The sequence below is a fragment of the Dromiciops gliroides genome, chromosome 4 (genome assembly GCF_019393635.1).
Source record: "Dromiciops gliroides isolate mDroGli1 chromosome 4, mDroGli1.pri, whole genome shotgun sequence".
NCBI classification, from domain to species: domain Eukaryota; kingdom Metazoa; phylum Chordata; class Mammalia; order Microbiotheria; family Microbiotheriidae; genus Dromiciops; species Dromiciops gliroides.
Genome location: NC_057864.1, coordinates 357,540,765 through 357,560,847, shown reverse-complemented (window position 1 = coordinate 357,560,847; position 20,083 = coordinate 357,540,765). Strand labels below are relative to the sequence as shown.

At 37.7% G+C, this 20,083-nt stretch overlaps 1 protein-coding gene across 2 annotated transcripts in view; it reads right to left on the bottom strand.

Annotated features, from left to right (window-relative positions):
* The window catches only part of NKAIN2 (sodium/potassium transporting ATPase interacting 2), a 1,311,503-nt gene extending 1,291,796 nt beyond the window's left edge, over nucleotides 1-19,707 (bottom strand). Inside the window, exons 1-2 of one of the 2 annotated variants that reach the window (XM_043999967.1) lie at nucleotides 19,124-19,707; nucleotides 18,173-18,364 (exon numbers count right to left, since the gene is read on the bottom strand). In XM_043999967.1, coding sequence (XP_043855902.1) covers nucleotides 18,173-18,226 — 54 coding nt within the window. In that variant the 5' untranslated portion in view covers nucleotides 18,227-18,364; nucleotides 19,124-19,707. Of the gene's footprint in view, nucleotides 1-18,172; nucleotides 18,365-18,511; nucleotides 18,654-19,123 lie in introns of those variants that run through there. The other variant, XM_043999968.1, reaches the window with a different exon arrangement.
* Nucleotides 19,708-20,083: the final 376 nt, after the last annotated feature.

Genomic DNA, 20,083 nt, shown 5'->3' with positions numbered 1-20,083 from the left:
TAGTAGTAAAGTCTAAGAAGATGGGAAAGGTAGAAAGGGATCAAGTTATGAAAAGCTTTAAACAGCAAACAGAGGATTTTGTATTTGCTTCTGGGGATAAGAGGAAGCCTCTGGAACTTACTGAGGAGAAGAGAAGAGAAAGGAACTAGCATTTATTAAATACTTACTGTATTCCAGTTACTGTAGCACTTTACAAATATCATTGTATTTGATCCTTAAAACAACCCTATGAAGTAGGTGCTATTATTGTCTCCATTTAACATTTAAGGAAACTAAGGCATACAGTTGATCAGGAGAATGGTCAGATCGAAGCATTATAAAAGTCATGTTGGCAGTATTGTTGTTATTATTATTTGTCCTTTCTTGAAAAGGCCCAATGATATTACATGGTGATGTCTTGACTTGTGTGCGAATTGGATTTAAGTGAGGCATAGTTGAGTGAAGTTGTCAGCCTCACTCTCTTCCTCAGAATCATCAAAATCCAGTGGCATGACAAAGGTGAAGACAACTGACTATGGCCCAGGATAAAGTGGGTGGCAGTATAGTGGAGCACAGACCGAAATGGGGAGAGACTTGAAGCAGAGGGACTGGATAGAAGGCTATTCCAATACTACAGGTAAGATGTAATAAGGCCCTGAATTAGGGTGGTGGCCATGTGGTATGTAAATGATGTTGTGAAGGAATAAATGAAAATATCTGGTTACAGATCAATCTTCTAGTCTAAGGGCAGGAAATAGGGAGGAAAGGAAGATGGTGACTAAAAAGGGAGAGTGACTGGGGGCCAGTATACAAAGCTACCATAATCAAGGGTGGTGGGAAAATTTTGATAATATGATTTTCAAATGAGAAGACGTTGCTGAGCAATGATAATAAATAAAAGTCTGGAAGCAGCAGTGGGGAACAAGGAATGTTGGCCCTTCATGACCAATGCGTTAGGGGGTATATTTCTTTTCCTTATTTTTTCTACATGTACTTATATATACTTTTGGTTTCCCCCAGTAGAAGGTAAGCACCTTGTCAGTAGGGGTTGTTTCATTCATTGTATTCACATCCCCAGTGCCTAGCACAATACTTGACACACAGAACTTGACACAGGTACTTAATGCTTTTTTAATTGATTGATTGAATGTCAATAACTCAGCATGCCCAAAAGCAAGGTCATTATCTTTCCCTTTTAATTTCCTTCTCTATCTTTTGATAATAATAAATTTGTCTGTGGCAATGCCAATCTGATTTCCTTAGTAATCTTGTTGCTGTCTTTATTTCTTCATATTCCCTTACCTTTAATATACAGTCAATTATTATCAACTCCACCTAATTACCCCCTAGCATAGGCCCTCACTACCACTATCTAGACTGTTGCAAAAATCTATTTTAGGGTCACCACTTCTCCACTTTATTCCCTTTACTATCTATACTTAATCCTGCTGCCAAAATAATTTCATTTTACCCATAAATCTCATCATATCCTTCCTCTGCTCAAATATATTCAATGGCTCCTTATTGCCTCTCACAACCTGATGCCATTATTCCTTTAAAGCCATATCTAATATCCACCTCCATGAATCCTGTGTTCCAAACAAACTGAATAACTTTCTGCCACTAGTTTCCCTCTAAAAATAAGGGGAAGAAGATAAAAGCATGCACTTCACTTTTAGGCCTTTATCTGTGCCTTTGCCCAAGTGGTTCCCTATGCCTTTAATGTCCTCTTCTGTACCTTTTTGAACTCTTATAGGCCCAACATAAATGCCACCTGATCTAAGAATTCACTCAATTACACCAAAGCCCTCTCTTCAGTTGGTGATGACCATTCCCCTCAAACTTAATGTATCACTTGGCTTAGTAACTCTATCATGTGCCACTGTAATATTGTGTAATATAGTTTGGTGTGTTCATGTCATCTCCCTACTAGGTTATGTTCTCTTTGAGGCCAGGGATGATGTCTCATCTAAACTTCCTATCCTGAACCATTCCTAGTTCTATCCATAACATTCATTCGATGAATACTGTTGGCTGGTGGTGGGTATCTTCTATGTATGCAAAGTTGACAAGTTATTACCTCTAAAAGATCCCTTCCAGGGTACTCCCTTTCCATCAAAGAAAATGCTAACTGCTCCTCACTCTTCTTTATTATTGATGCTCATCTTTTTTTTTAATCTAAAGGAGACTAAAGATAACATTCTTACAGGTTGCTACCTGTATACTTCCTACAGCTACGAATATTCCTTTATGACAGAGTAGTTATACTCCTCCATACACAGCAGATTCATTTCATTTTAAATCCTTATCACTAATAATTTTACATATTTTACCTACATCATCTGATTATATTCACATTCTTAGTCGTTGATTTAACATAAAGTCTTCTGTTTTCTGTTTCCGGCTTATCAATGGCCATAGAGATCCACAAAAAGAGTTTTGTTCAATCAGGGAAAGGCATGCATAGTTCCTGCTTTTGAAAAAAAATTAAGTTACTAAGACTCATTTGTTCTCATGAGAATATAGCATTGTTCAGTTTTTAAATATGTTACTGTTTTATAATTTATGCATTGATTAGAAAACAAAAGTATAAAACCCCTTTCTGTATATAGTGTCTATCAACCTAATATCTTATATAAATGTAAAAGTTTATTATTCATTTACTCCATAAGTGAGTCTGGACTTGGATACAGATATACATGCACGACGTTTTAGATGTTTCTTTTAAAAGAACTGCTTCAGATGTTTTTCTGACATGTTTGACCAGGCAATGTTGCCTTGACTTCTGAGCTCTAGGCCCACATTTCCATCAGTTAGACATCACCATCTGGATGTGTATAAGCCCTTCAAACTCACTATACCCCAAACTGAGCTGAGTATCACTCTCTGTAAACCAATTTCTCCTTCTGACATTGCTACTTATGTTATAAATATCAGTCAATAAACATTAATTAAATGCCTACTCCATGCTAGGCTCCATGCTATTTAATAACTTAACATGTCCAAAACCAAGGTCCTTGTTACTTATGTTAGTGGCATCACCATTCACCCAAGTTCCCTCATTCAAAACCTTGTAACTATCTTTAATTCTTCTTTCTCCAGCACATTCCAAATCCAAGTGGTTACTAGATCTTACCAACTTTACTACCATATTGTCTCTCCTATACCTTCTGTTCTCTATTATATAAGACCTTATTATTATTCATTAAATTATTTTAAGATTTTCCTAAGATACCTTCTAAAGTCTACTCTCCCCACTTTCCAACCAATCATTCATACCACTACTAGATTAATTTTCCTAGTATGTCTACCTGGTCATATTGTGAAATTGGGGATATGGTCCCTGCTTAATAATTTTCAGTGGTGGACTATTTCCTACTGATTACACATCAAGCTATTCTGCTTAACATTGAAGGTCCTCTGGCACCACCCTATATACAGCCTTAGATCACCTGACTATCATATACCATATACTTCAGTCAAATTATATTTTTCTTACCCTCCAAACATACCCTACTCCTTCCCAAATCTTTGATTCTGTCCATGATTCTTATGCCTGGGGTATCCTCCTTTCTCTGCTTCACAAGATCAATTCTAACCATTCTTTAAAGCCTAATTAAATATCAAAACCTCTAAGAATCCTTTTCTGGATATCCTACAATAGATGATGACATACCATCCCCCAGACCATACATTGTCTTTAATCCAATTTGATAAACAAATCTATTAATATCATTACATATGGTTTTTTTTTGTGAGGCAATTGGGGTTAAGTGACTTGCCCAAGGTCACACAGCTAGAAGTGTCAAGTGTCTGAGGCTGGATTTGAACTCAGGTCCTCCTGAATCCAGGGCCGGTGCTTTATCCACTGCGCCACCTAACTGCCCCTCATTACATCTTAATGTGCCTCAGGAGTCTGGAAAAATGATGTCCTTCTTTTTTTAAAAATCAGAATTTTAAAAATTCTTACTTTAATGACTATGTCCATCCTGATCAAACATGTGGGCTAAAGTTATGTAAGCCAAGCACAATGCTTTATCTGTTCCAAATATTTTTTTTCTTAGTTTTATAATCTTTGTCTACACAGTCCTTAGAAAATGGAGAGGGGAAGAGGGAAAAACACTGAAGTTGTTTCAATGATCTTTTAGAAGCTTGCATGCTGAGATATCAATGACAATGTTTTCTTTATTGATTGACACTCTGCTACTTAGAGCAGAGCACTTGCCCACACCCAGGCTTCTGACAGTACAATATACTGAGAAAAGGAAGAGCCTTAAAAGCAGGGTGACTGGATTAGAGTTGTCCATTCAGAAACAGGGCATAATCTTCCTTTAATGTTCTCTACCCTTTCTAAGTCCATCCCTGAATATTGTTTGGTCTCACCAGTTTAGTGTTAGCTTAAAATGTGCAAGCTGTAATTTTGCCTCTAATTCTCCGGGGAAGAACATAGAGGTGACAAGCTGGCCCAGGGGATACAAATTTTGTCCAAATCTCTAATATTTAACTTCTGTTTAAACAAAAGAACATAAGGCAAGTTCAAGTAGAAATTTGCTCAATCTCTTCCAGTCATATCAGAAGACAAAATACATTGGGGGGTTCTTAACCTAGGCTCTATGATATGAATTTGTAGATAATAGATAGACAGATGGATAGATAACTCCATTTAAATATAATTGGTTTTCTTTGTAGTCATATTTGTCTTATTTTAAGAATTTTTAAATGTTATTCTGAGAAGAGATCATCAAATTGACAAAATATGCATAACACACAAAAAGTAAGAACCCCTATCACTAGGATACCTCTTTCAATTGTGGGAACAGATGAGTGGCTATGGCAATAGTTGGAAGTCTAAAAGAACGGGGGTAGGGAATAAATCATTTTAAGCAGGACATCCACCACCAAAATGTTATGGTGTTTTGAGGGTATACCATGACAAATTCTATTCTCATCATAGCCCAGGGGCAGAAGGGAGTTGTCACAGGTTACTATAAGCCTGATGACTTCCTTATGGTCTTCAGCCTACATGTCTTACATAATAGCATTCATAAAAACTAAAATTCTCAAGTGACAGTATGAGAAATTTGAATGAGCTTGAAATCCATGACAGGCTTGCCATGTCAGAGGTAGAAAATCACCAGTGGTATAAAGGCACAAGCAAATAGGACATGGTTCATCATGTAGAAAGTGGTAAGGTTAATATTGTGTGATTATAATGACCAATCTTAGACTGAGAGAATAGCTGAAAAAATATTCCTCCTATCTTTCATTGTAGAGGCAGGGTGGGATACTGTGGGTATAGAATGTTGCCTATGCAACCATTTGATGTGGCAGATGCGTTGGTTCATTTTGCTAAACTGTGCTTTGTTTTTTATTTTTTTCACACTAATAATTTGTTGTTCTTGTTGTTAAAAGAGAAGACTTGCTGGGAGGATTGAGGACTACATTGGGAAATGAATGTGATTTAAAAACAAAAAGCAACAATAAAATTTAAAAAAGAAAAAGATGATTGCACAGCTTAAATCTACCCTTTATTGAAACCAGTTCTTCAGGACAGCCAATTCATGAGCCATCTTGTGGGGAAAGGAATCTACAGATGCTATGAAGAAGGGCAATATGACTTTTGATGGGATGGTCTGCATAGTGACACTGGATATATTGGTCTCTATGATAAATTCCTTATGAGAGAAAAATTAAGCCAAGATGGAGGCCTAAACTCATTAAATGCCTAATAGAATGTCTTCAAATGTTCCAAAAGGTCGGTTACAGGGGCTGTCTGAGCAAATGAAGCAGCAGTAGTCTGTCCCAATTCACGTGCAAGTGTATCAACAAGGCAACTCTTTTCTTCCCTTCCTGTACTGCCTTAGGTCTATCTCCTCATTTTGTCTTTCCTTTCGCCCCCTCCCTCCATCTTATATTAATTATCACGTCTCGGGGCTCAAATCTTTTGTTAGATTGGATAGTCTAGTGACAGTTTAGACTGAGAATAATGTCTGATAGATAATTCAACTCTATCTTCTGAAAATGTCTTCATTTTAGAGAGGAGGCTTAGTGCTTAAAAGTATGATACCCACTTATATATGCTATTTTCAGATATTTTTCGATGCTTATGATAATGCTTTCCAGGAATTTTCTCCAAATTCCTTGTACATATAACTTAGTTTTGGATTATTTAGAATTAATTTCTTTCTATTTAGGAAACTGGTCTATAATATTTAGTTCAACGAACATGATGTTACCTGCTACAATCAAGTTACCACTTGGACATGGAGGATATAAAGACAAACCCACAAAGTAGTACTTGCTTCAGGGAGATCGTTTTTTATTGGTGGGAGGGGGACACAACATGTATATAATTAAGTAATGACAAGTGATTTCAGAAGGGAGACACTGATAATAACTACAGAGAATAATAATAAAAGGCCTGAGCTGTATTTTGAAGCAATTCAAGGATTCTGTAAGAAAAAAGCACATGCCTGATATGGAAGAGTGTGTAGGTGTGTAGTGGTTTGGTTGGCAAAGACCCAGAAAGAGCCAAGAGATTGACATGTCCTCATGTCCAGGGAGTGCTGCTGGAAATCAAAACCCATATGCTATCCAATTGCTAAAAGTCCCTAAGAATTGGGAGTGGAGGTGGGAAGGAAACTTTCTCATAGGAGTATTTGGAGAAACTTTCCAAATTATTATGACTAATTCTTACACTGTTTATTAAAGGATGAAAATGTTTCAAGCTAGCTCCATCAGTCAAATGATATAATAATATCCCCAAACACCCCCCGCCACTCAGTCACAGTATCAGTTTTTGATTAGTCGTTTGGAAAGATTAAATTGTCAATGCTCAGCTCAAAGTTTAGTTCAAATAACACAATCATTATCTACTCCTGACTTACTAGGGAGAAGTATTTGGAAGCTTAGAGACAGAGATAGGATAGCTGATGGCAGAACTAGTTTGTTTTTTGTTTTGTTTTGTTTTGTTTTTGTTTGTTTATTTGTTTTTTAAAGAGCAAAATACCTAAGTCTAATCTTTGCTGGTAGAACTTTCCCCAGTAACCTTTTACTTTTCTCTTCTGCCTCCTTTCTGCATCAGTTCAATACTTTAAGGACCAGTTGCTATGCTATTATCATTTCCATTTCTTTAGCTTCTAGGTAGGACTGAAACTACAGTTTGAATTAGGCAAACTCATTTACTAAGAAAGCTTCTCCTTACAGGCATTTCAGGGAGCAACTGTTAGCAGGGCAAATACAAAAACGAGCAATTATCAGTGAATTTGAAGAAGCTTAGAAACCCTTTTATTTTTTTTCCAGACAGGTTATAGAGGCTCCCCCCACCCAATTACCCAGATAATGGCCTCAATTCTGCTTCACTTTGCCTGAATCAACACACAGTCCCCTTTACACTTTAAATAAATGTCTTCCTATTTAAATATATCAGGCTCCAACCAAAAAGCCTAGCTTTCATAATACATGCTTACCTAAAATGTTTTATACCAAAACATTTGTTAATTTACTCCTTTGCCTGTAACCAGAGTCCTAGGTCCCCGTAATAGACTAAACTCTATTGATTAGTAGAAGTATGTCAGTTAAGTACATATTTGAGATCCTTATTTATTGTTGTTGTTCTTCCCTAGTTCTTAAAAAGGATTAATAACATCAGGAGTGTGACGTCTTGACTTGCAAGTGAATTGGATCTAAGCAAGAAAGAGCCACTGTGCAACATCATCAGCTTCTCGCTCCCCTCTAGTCATTGGACACTAGTGGCAAGCATATGTCAGGATGACTAGTGATGGCCCCAGATGCAGTGGGAAGCTTTGGCCTTTTCAAGCTAAAGTCTTTCCCAGGTTTCAGTTTGAGGCAATACCCACTCAGTAATTAAAGGCTAGGTAAGAATTGAGGCAAAAGAAGGCCTAGTTTTCCTTCACAAATCTGGGAAGGGAAGACCTCAGAGTTTGACATATTTACAGAGAATGTTAGTGTACCTTAGAGATCACTTATTCTAATCCCACAATTTCATTATACAGATGAGAAAACTGAGACCTAAAGTGAGTAAGTTACTTGTCCAAAGTTACATACCTAATGCATAGCACATTCAAGCTTAGAACCAGTCTCTGGGATTGGATAATCAGTGCAGTAGAGATTATACCATATGAGGACTAGTTAAAAGCAATGGAAATGTTTAGCCCAAAGAATAGAAGACATTGATGGGGATTGAGGTGGTAGTGGAGGACTCACAAAATCTACCTTTAAGTATGTGAAGAGCTGTTCTATGGAAAGCGTATAGAAGTTGTTCCTCTTGGCCTTGAATTAGAAACAGTGGGTAGAAGTTGAAGACAGGCAGACTTTGGCTTGATTTAAGGCTAAACTGCCTAGCAATTAAAGCTACCTAAAATTGGAATGGACTGCTTCAGCAGAAAATGATGAGAAGACATCTTCAAAAAGAATCTTTATAGCTCCTGGTTGGGGATGTCATAGAAAGGATTCTTATCCAGAAATGAGTCAAATGAAATGTTCTCTGACCATTCCTCCAAACTCTGAGATTCTAGGATTCTGTAAAATCTCAGCCTAGTACTTTTTCCACTAAGTCCCACTCCTTCATCCTACCACTAAGAGGCCTCTTACTTTCAGGAATACACTTTTGCATTGAATTAAGTGATTTTGATACTCTGTTTCAAGAACAAGATAACTATTATCAACTAATCCAAAAGGGCAAGTCTCCTCTAGCTGCTGGTGACATACTCTGCAGAAGACCAATGAACAGAAGACTTTTTTCTCCTAGACATAGTCAGAAAAACCACAGGAAACTACTGCCAACTCTCATAAATGACAAGTAGCATGAAATTGGAGCAGTTACTAACTCTACAGGGATATGGACTTCCCCTTTCTCCAATCACCTATTAGTAATGGAGGACAACAGACTCTGGAAGGAGGCTCAAATATGAGAGGGAAACCCTCTCCCTAGATTACTTTGGGGATTGAGGGGGAAGAGGACAACCCATTCTCGATCCAAGGGAAAAGGATTAAAAGTTGGGTTATATCAATAATTATTAAACATTACACTTTCCTTTCAACTGCCTCCCAACCTAACTGCATTTAACTGATATTTAGTTAGAAGAGGGGAGAAAAAAAAATAATCAAACAAAAAACCCATGCATTGACTCTTCATCATAACTTCCTCCAAAATAAACTGCAATTTGAAAGAAAGGAAAATATATGTTCTTTGATTTAAGTTATCTCCTGTTGCATACATTTAATATGCGTGAACCTTCATGATTGTCAGATATTTAGAAACCCTTTGCTATAAGTCATTGCTACCAATTGAAATTCAGCAGGGATGACAAAGGACCAGAAACCCTTCTCTAGATTTTGTTTCCACTGACAATTCCAAAAGCAATCATATGTATGTCTATTGCTTTGCAGTCAACCCTGCCCCCTTTCTCTCAACCTAGATGTGATGGTTACTTGTGAATGAGAGAAGGTCAGATAGAGAAGTTAGTATTAAACATTTTATTTGTGTCTAGTATTATAATTTTATTAGTACAGGAACTTCTAGTAAGAAAGCTTCTTGAACCAAAGATCTACAACCCTTTGGCAACTTATTGTTTATAGGACTTGCATGGGGCAATGAGAGATTAACTGACTTGCTAGGTAAATTGATTCAGCCAGTGTGGGTCAGAGGTGCCTCCTGAGGTGCATCTTTCTGACTTTGAAGTAAGCTTTCTAATCGCTATGCCATGCTTGCTGCCTGTCATGATTAAACCAAATCCAACATAAAATCTTGGTGTTATTGAAGTCTCCCAGACACTTAAAAAAACTTTAGGAGCATCTTTGACTCTTCCTTCTCCCTCAGCCATCACATCTAATCACAGGCTAAGTCTTAGCCAAATCACATACCAAGTCTTATCCATTCTACCTTGTCAATTTCTCTAGCATAATGTCCCCTTGACTCCCACTATAACCACTGGAGTTTGAGTTTACATACTTACAATTGCTTACCTAGATCCTAGGTTCTTAAACAGTGGGTCATGACTCCATATGAGGTGATATATCTGAATGTTGGGGTCACGAAAAATTTGGCATTTCCCAAATTTGGAAAAAAATTTGTATACCTATTTTATTATATCTACATACTCAATGTCACATAAAAATTCCTTGGACAAAAGGGGGTCAGTCACAGGTTGAAAAAGCTTAAGAAGCCCTGGCCAAGGGTTCCCTAAATGGTCTGCCTTCCAAACTCTTCTCTCTCCAATCCATCCTTTGTATCATATCATCCCAAATTATCTTCTTAATGCACCACTAACATCACTCCCTTGTTCAAAAAATCTGTGGGCTGTCATCTGATACCCCAGTTAATACATACAAGTTCACCCACAATAAGGGTCCAGTCCTTCTCCAGCCTTCTCTCACACATAATCCAACAGTCAAATAGACCAGTTTATAGTCACATTCACATCCTGACCTCTTACCTATCCATCCTTCATTCACATCAGCCCATAACCTGGAATATTCTGTTTCCTCACTTCTATTCTATACTTTGTGAAGTCTAATCTGATCTGGTAGACATCAATTCTCTCCATTCAGATTATTCATAAGACTTTGTCAAAACTCCTTTTCCTTATCATATTCTACCTTGCATTACAATTGCATGTGTATGTCTTACTCTTGCATGAAAATAATAAATCCTAGTAAGGGCAGAGACTCTAAATAATTCTATCTCAATCCCAACATCTACTAGACTGATTTGTAAAATGTAGTACTGACAACTCATGCTTGTTGAATTGAGTGGGAGGAAAATGTTAAGGCATAAAATCAGGCAGGCACAAAAATACTTTAAGAGGTCACTAAATGGCGAAATGGATAGAACACTGTACTACAGACAGGAAGACTTGGGTTCAAATTTAGTCGAAGACATTCATTAGCTGTGTCACCCTGGGAAAGTCATTTAAATGCTGTCTCCCTCAATTTCCTCATCTATAAAATGGAGCTAATAATAGCACCTACTCCCCAGGATTATAGTGATTATAAAATGATAGAATATTTTAAAACATTTTGCAAAATGTAAAAGCATTATATAAAATAGCTAGCATTTATATAGAGCTTTAATAGCTTTATATACAAAGCTATATAAATGCTATTATTATAGCAAAACAGCATTTTTAAAAACACATCCACAAAGAAACCTTTTTTGAATGTAATAAATAAACAAGTTTACTGAATATTTCAGAAAATGTTCACAGGAATTAAATGTAAAATATGATCCATACAGAAGTATAAAACTTTTAACTTACTTGTTGCTCATATAATGCTTTATTTTTTTTATAACAAACTATTCTCCCTCACAGGCAGATGAAAATAAGTTCCAGGACTTAAAGTAGATAAAATTTGAGATGTTCTCTTTAGACCTAATGCTTTTCTAAAGGGTGAACTATAAGAGAAGGAAAATATGTAACTTATGAGGGAAAACTAGTCCTTTTTAATAAAAAGACCCTTTCATACATCAGTATGTTTTCTAGTACATATGTATATATATACATGTATATATGTATATATGTATGTATATGAATGTATATAAAAGCTATAAATATATAAAGGTCAATTATTGTATGTTTATATAGACACAGATAGATGGAATATAGAGACAAAGAGACAGAGATAGTGTTAGAAATAGAGACAGCATGTTGAAATATGAAAGGAATATATAATGGGAGGATATACATTTGCAGGAAGCCCAGTTGGCAAATTACAATACATGATCAGGCATCTTATAGCCAGTCAAGAGAAAAATGTTGATACAACATTATTTATTCCCTTTTAGATTAACAGAGCATATTTCAGCTATTTCTTTTTGATTGGCAAGAAAAAATCGTTTTAACCACTCTAATTGTAATGATTTCTATTAAAAAGCACTTCTTTTAACCATTACTTAAGAAGAAAACTACATTCATTACAGAAATGCTTTCTGGTCAACTTTACACAATTAATCCATGTGTCTATACTGACTGTCACAATAAAGAAAAAAATATGTCACAAGTTAAGAATACAAAGAAGAAATAGATATGTGTTTGGGAGGAAGAAGGAGTCATTGTATTACATAGACAATGAAAATTTAGATGCAAAATTTCTCTTCTGAATTTTGGAAAATCTGCAGACATGCAAGTTAACATGTTAATTCTATTAATATTAGATTCACAAATTGTTCAAGGAAATTATATTTTCTTTCTTTAAAATTGTGCTTTCATTTTATCTAAGTATATAGCTCAATTAATACTTTGAAATTTTGGTCATGAATAACAACAACAATAATAAATAATAAACAGCAAACAAAAACAACAATAACAATAACAAACAACAATTTTTATAATATACAAAGCACTTTCTTTAGGAGAACTATGAAGTAGGCATTATTATCTTTCCTTTATACATGAGGAAACTAAGATTTAGAGAGGTTAAATTACTTGCCAAGATCACATATAATTTAAATATTCTGTTTAAAATATGTAGCTATACACAAATTAACACCCTATTCTTTCAGTGTTTTTTCCACAGTATACAAAAAAGATCAAAGCCAAGCCAAGCAAAATAATAATAACAACCATTTCTTGTTTTAACTAGTTATTATTATTGTTATTATTATTATTTTTATTATCCATGCTTCTAATAGACTAAATTTTTGGTTCAAAACTTTCATTATTACTACTAAGAATAACTTACAATAACCTTATTATATAAGCAATGAAAATATTTTTATCTCCCTTTTTTCCAGACAAGAAACTGAGGAGCTAAGAGATTCAGTGTCTTGGCCATGGTTACACCTATTAAGTGTTAGTTTGGCGATCTGAAACTAGGTCTTGTGATTCCAAGAGTTCTTTCTACCACATTGGCCTATTTCTTCTATCAACTTCTATAAAGCCAAAACTCATGCAGAATCTGAAGCTAAGGTTAGCTGTAACCCAAAAATCACAACATTGTAATACATCCTTCTATGGCCCAGTCAATGCTCATAAACATATTCTATCCTTTAATAAAGCCTATGCCACAGTTTTAATACTTTTCTGTGAATGTCAAGGAAGTAATTTCATATAGGTGTTACTCTATGATCTTGGGTAAATAGAAAAGAAAGAGCTGTGTGTGGATGTGCAACTGAAAAATTCTATTGGTCAGTAGAAGGGAATAACCCAAGGTTTAAACTTTTCCTTGATACTTTCTCTCTCTCTCTCTCTCTCTCTCTCTCTCTCTCTCTCTCTCTCTCTCTCTCTCTCTCTCTCTCTCTCTCCCCGAAGTATGGGTCGTAGCAAACTGATATTGAATTTTTAAAAGAAAAGAATTACAATGCTGCTAGACAAAATAAAAAGTAACACAAAATCAAGATAATCCATCAACAAGTAACTCATTTCTATGTAGCACTTTAAGAATAATAGAGGGGAAGCTAGTTGGTGCAGTGGATAAAGCACTGGCCCTTGATTTAGGAGGATCTGAGTTCAAATCCAACCTCAGACACTTGACACTCATTGCCCTGCCCTCCCCAAAGAATAATAGAATAGTTTATCCACAACTATGAGATATACAATGCAATTATTATCTCGTATTAGAGGAAGAAATAAGGCTTTGACTTGGTCAGAATCACACAGCTGAGAATTATCCTAGGTATAATAGATCTACTGACCAGAAAGATTAGCAACACATTGCTAACATTCATATAATGCTTTCAAGCTTGCAAAGCACTTTACAAGAGTCTCACAAGAACCCCGTGAAACAGATTCTACTATTATCCCCATTTTATAGGTGAGGAAACTGAGGCTAAGAAATGTTAAGTGATTTGCCCAGGGTCAGATAGTTAGGAAATGTCTGAGGTAGGAGTTGAACTGAGGTCTTTTTGACCCAGAAGCAAGCATGCTGCCCACCACTACCTGACGTAGTTTCCTCAGGTTTTCAGTTCACCAGTCTACCTCATGATCCTTTATATTACCCTAGTCTTTTAAAAAGTATAGTGCATACATCTGAGAGATTTTTTCCTATTTTTTAAAATATTCTGTGTTTGAGTTAACATTCATAGCACTACATTATCACGGTTGTTGCATTTTATGCATATGATAGACAAAAAAATAATGTACAAATATGGCATACAACATCAGTTTCAGAAAGACATCTATGCTTTAGGGGAACAATTCACAAACATGACAAAACTTGCCAAGGAAATATATAATATTTACTTTATCTATTTTCAGGGAATTTAATTTGAAAGCCTTCTTTCCAAAGCAGCAGTTAAATGCTACACAATTAAGAACACTACATTATATCAGCAGAGGCACCAAGGAAATATTGCATAATGATAATAAATCTGTGTTGGTGTTTTCCAGTCTGTCTATGTAGTCATGGCCTACTTCTTCTACAAATGTATGTACTTCTAGGAGTGCTTGGTAATTGTGCAGTGGATGGCAACTGATGATTCTTAATTAAGTTTAAAATGTGCTTCCTCACACAGCTGCACACACATGTGCATTGAGCTAATCGTTAGTTGCACCTGCTCCAAGTTTGGAATATTTCATAGTGCACATGGCAAGAATGGCATTTTCAAGTGTTAATTTGTTGAATGTAAATCAATATATTTTTTCAATACTTGATGGCACATGCTTCTTGATAATTGTCACTTATATACACCAAATGCGAAATGTAAAAGTTGCCTGGTTTGAGTTGCTGACCTGAACTAGCAGTGACTCTTTAGATATCACAAAAACAAAATAAAAAAAAAAAAGATCCTGGAAAAACTCCTCCCTCTCTACTACCTCTACCCCACCCCCACACATAATTTTACTTGGAAAGATATAAGGGATTTTTCAAAATGTATATAAGAAAACTGTTTCCTTCCAAACAGACACTAAGCATTCTAGCCTAACTTTTTTTTTTCTCTTAAAGCACTAAAAAACAAAATTGAAAAGAAAAAAAATGTGGTTTCTGCTGCAAAGTCCACTACAACAAATGCAATACTGATTTTAGTCTCCAACTGAAATCTTCAGTTATGGAGCATTAAGGGCAGAAATGATAAAAAGAAATTACCTACTTGAGATTATGAGCTTAAACTCTTGATTCTGCAAATGCAGCAAACCTGGTTCCAAAGATCACATCTGTTTCTTTAAGAATCACCCAAAAATCTGAAGTTAGCCCAGCTACACAGCTGCAGAGATTTTAATTTGTGATGAAGGAGAGCATTTCCTTTTACTTGAAATGAAAGTTTTTCACAATCTCTCTGGAATGGATTTCCCAGTACCAACTGTATTCCCTATTGGGTGGGGGAGGGGGCATGACAGTGGCAGTTCTCAAATACTGTCAAACATCCAACAATAGACATGTAACTTAATTAATATTGAAGCTGAGAAATCATGATTTAAATATTTAATACTTTTTGTCAAAATAATAACTCTGATCCAACAGGACCAGGGATGATACATACATACATGTGAAACCACAATTGACTTTTTTCTTCCTGAAGAAGAGCAAATGAACTCGACATACTTTTTCTCAAGTTCAGATAATGTGCACAGTATGAAGCTCTCAGAAGAGACAGTGCTTGCCTGATCTGGAATTTTGAATCACCAAAATTCAGTGACATGAAAAGGCAAACTAAGCAACCCTTGGGTACCAAGAATGTAAGTATTTATAAGCAAAAGTCATAAGACAAAATAACATCTTAAGCACTTGAGGAGTAAATCAACAAACCTGCATGAACTTTGGTGTCAATCAAAAGTACACAGGGGTAATACTAATTCTGAAAACTTAGTTTATAATAATGTCTTAATACAGCATTGCAGAGGTATCAAAAGTATTCTACATAAACAAAAGAAACATAAATTTATGCTTTTTATGGATCTACATGTTTCTGCCACTTTTAATATTTTAATCAAAGGTATCTATCAAAAGTTTATAATATTATTTTTAAAAGCAACAGTGATAAAGAATTAGTTAAATTTGGGGCCTTCTAAAGTGTATGATTATCTCATCCTATCAAACCAATTGGCTTTTCTTCATCCTTTGTTTTTGTTCTGCATCTGCATTAACATGGCTGCTAATTATATTAGTCTGGTGGCACATAAAGTCTGGATGGGAAACTCATATGATTCTAAGTGAAAGTATCCGTTGATACCCAAATTCATGTTTGATAAATTGACCACTTTTATTTCATGCAACTGAGTTGGGAATTCTATTTTCTATATCACAAGTAATATGACAGCTCAGCCATCTATTCACACTCAAATACACACACAAAGAAGCTTTTAGCCTTGTGTTTCCTTGTATATTTAATTCCACCTTTTTAAAATGCACTCTATAATCATTTTGGAAGTTTAAGATTTCTTTTTATTCAGAATATTACATGTACTGTTTGCAATTACATATAGCTAACTTCCATCAGAGCCCTACTAAGTTAAATGTTTCAAAGTTAAATCACCATTAAACAAAATTCTGCATAAATGTTCCTAACCACCCACTCATTCTCACAGTTCCATGCTTTTTTTTTTTACACAATGAGTTGGCAAATGTGTTGCTTTTCTTAACAATTCCTCCAAATGAGAATGTTTGAAGATTCTCCTTATCTTCTACCATTTGTATGCAATTTAGATTTTTCAAAGACATTCTTTTGCACAGATAATGTAAACTTTCTCATTTCTTTTTTGTCTCTTTCAGTTGGAATAGGAAACATTTAATCTGAAACTATGCTAAAACCAGGCTCAAAGAAATAAATATGCTTAAACATTACTCAAAAAGGGAGTTACACTCTTAAATTTTTATATATGGTTCTCCTCACTTGCTTTAAAGACCAACTACAAAACTGAGTAATTACCAGATGAAAATACTCCTCAACACATATCACCAATTGTATGTGGGTGTGTGGGGTGTTACTGGCAAGAGAATTACAACAAAACTACAACATACCCAGAGCATTTATACAAAAAGGAAAGATTCAGTCAAACATAGGAAGAGAAAAAAATGTGCATTTGGTGACAACTGATATACAGTAAAGTACATGTAAGGTATTTTGGTCAGTTCTACTAGTAAATTCTTTCCTGTATGGACAGGTTTGCTGATTTAGCTCTCAGAAATCTGTTTCCTTCCTGGATTTACTTTAGCACCTGCTTTCATGAAACAACTCTTGAGAATGCTGATAGCCACTCATACCAAGTAAGGCTTTCCAAGCAAAGAAAGATATTTATCAGATTAGAAAAAATCCCCATCAAATAGTATATGCTAACTTGCTGTTTCTTTCCCACAACAAATTAACCACTTAGAGACTATACTATTTGTCTCTGAACTTCTTCTCCCCCTTCAGATCTCTTTTCCCCCACCTCTACATTTGTATTCTAACGAACTGGAACTCAAAGATGTGACATTTTCTATTGTTGGGTACTTGTCATTGTACAATTAATAAGATTCCTCACAAAGTCCATAATCCAACATCCTATGTGGACAAAAAACACTATCTTAATTAGGAACCCTTACTCACAAAACATAAGATAATACTTTCCCCCAAAATGCTTTCTGGCTGGATCAAATTTAGAGTGCTACTGTTTCAGTATATGGCAAATGTTTTTGTTGAGTTTCTCTCTTCTTTGAAGAATTTCTTAATTTTTGCTATACATACTTTTAAAAACCAATGCAGTTCATTGAATGGCTATCAGTACACAGTTTGTCCCATTTAGGTGCATGTTTCCAATATTTTACTTCTATAATCCTTAAGGTTAGCATATAAATATATCTAACTATATGAAAAGAAATAGCAGGAAAAAGTCAAGATTTTCACATTTCACTGGTTTAACACTTGTACAACAAACTGTTTGTTCCCGGCATTACTGTTCTATATTTATACTAACAAAAACATGTAAGCCATAAATGAATAGATACGAAATACCACTTTGCTTAAAGAAATCAAAGCCACCAAGTTTAACCCGTACCTTTCAAAATGGAATTCAGAGGGGTGTAAGAAATGGGTGGAGTAGGTAAGAGAGTGAGTGTTGGGGGGGAGGGGGTCCTACTTCTGTACAATACAGTAAATCTACCTGAAATAATTTCAGATAGAAGCAATATATTTTCAACCTTTCCTTTTTTCCCTCTCTTTCCTTCATTCTGATCAACAGCAAACCTTTTTTGTGTACTCCCCTGTCTACTATCACAGAGGCACATTAGAGAACAAGAGGACCCAAGTGTCACTTACCAGTTGCATGCCACAGATAAAGATAAGCGTGCACCTGCCACTGCAATAACCCATGGTTTCCAAGACCCCTGCCACAGCCAGACTGTCCCACGTCGGCCACCGTCGAGCCCCCACTTTATCCAATCAGATCGCGGGGAAGGACAGGAAAACCTGCGGAGGGCTCAGGGGCTCTTGTCTGCTGCTGCCAGCGTCCTGGGAAGTGACAGGCATTAGGACCTGCTGGAGCGGCTCCGTGTCAGCAGCAGCAGCAGCAGCGGCGGCGGCAGCAGCGGCAGCAACAGTGGCAGCAGCAGTAACAACAGCGGCGGCGGCGGCAGCAGCCGCTCCAGCAACACATACCTTCACTCCCTCAGTGCAAACAGCGCTCCTCCGGCTGCGCCTGCGGGGGAAATGCGCCAGGTGCCAGGAGCAGCAGCAGCAGCAACAGCAGCAGCAGCCTCCGCACAGCACTGAGGAACCCACAGTCATCTGGGCTCCAAAGTTTCACCCCCTCCCTCCCTCCTCCTCCTGGCCCCACACCCACTCAAAGTGCCAGCGCTGCCGCTCGGGCTCCCTCTCCAAACACCTCACGGGGCTGCGGAGTCAGAGCCCGGAAGGTGCAGCGCACGGGGCGCCCTGGAGGCGGGGGGACGCACGGGATGATCCCTGCCCAGCACTGCCACTCTCCAAGGTGGTGATGCTGCGAAGCTGCCTGCAGGAGGTGCGGGGTGGCGGTGGGGAGGAGGAGGAAGAAGATCTTGGAGAAGGAGGAGGCAGAGGGCGCGGGGGGCGGAGGCGTCCGGGCTCCTGTGTCCCGGGCGGGCGTCAGCAGCTGATGCTAACACAGTGATGCTCCTTCCAGCTCAAGCTTCCCACCGTCCCCCCTTGCCTGCCAACACCGCCCCCCCCTTTTCTTCCACCACCCGCCTCAGATGTGTTAATCCCTAGCTGACAACAAATCCCTTAACCCACCCCGTGCCTTGCCACCCCTCGATTTTTCCCCCTCCCCTCTTCAAAGGCGTCAACTTCTCCGGGCTGGTGCTGTGCTGCTGCTGCAACTGCTGCGGGTGCTGCGGGTGCCAGTCACAATGCAGGAAGGGAAAGGGAGGAGATGGTGGCGACGATGGTGCTGGTGCTGGCGTCCGCAGCAACAGCAGCAGGCAGAAAGGAACCCAGGAAGCATGTCAGTCTGTCCGTGTGAAAGCTCTGACTGTCTCAGTCCTGCTCCCGCAGCCCAGCCTGGAGCACAACACGCGCGTGGCTTGTGTGTCTATGTCCTCCAGAGTGGGGTGGGTAAAAAGGGATGGGGAGGGGAGCTAGGCAAAGAGGGGTGGATGGGTGGAGAGAAGGGTGCTGCACCAGCATCCCAACTGCTCAAACACATGCAAAACTGGTCCTCACTAGTGCAACCACCGGCCTGAGAAGGTGGAGAAAGAGAAGCAGCAAGTCACGGTCAGTGTTGCTGCCCAGCTCTGCGCCTGTGGTGCTGACTCCATTCCTTTTCGTGAGTGAGGGACCGGAGTAACAGGGGTAGGGGCCACTCTTGGGGTGGGTTACAAGTGGAAGTCAAATAGGATGGGGTGGGGGAGTTGAGACCACTTTTTAAATTTTAATTTTAATTTTTTGAAGTGGGTAGATTGAGTTGCTTCTTTTTGAACACGCTTCTGTTGTCACTTTTTTTTTTTAACTGAGCCAAGAATTGGCACCAAAAAAGCTGCAGCCTCAAAAAAGTGTCCTGATAAGAGTCTGGGTGTCTGTTCATATTGTCAAGTACTGGAGACTGCCCCTATAACTGGAGTTGGTGCCAAAAGGCGCTCCAGTTATTTTAAGTAGCGTAATATTGGAAGCTTCAGAGCCCGCTGCTGCCCCCTGCTGGCCCAGAGCTGAAGCGCCTCGATGAGCTCTGCATGGGGGCGGTCTGTCTCAGAGGAC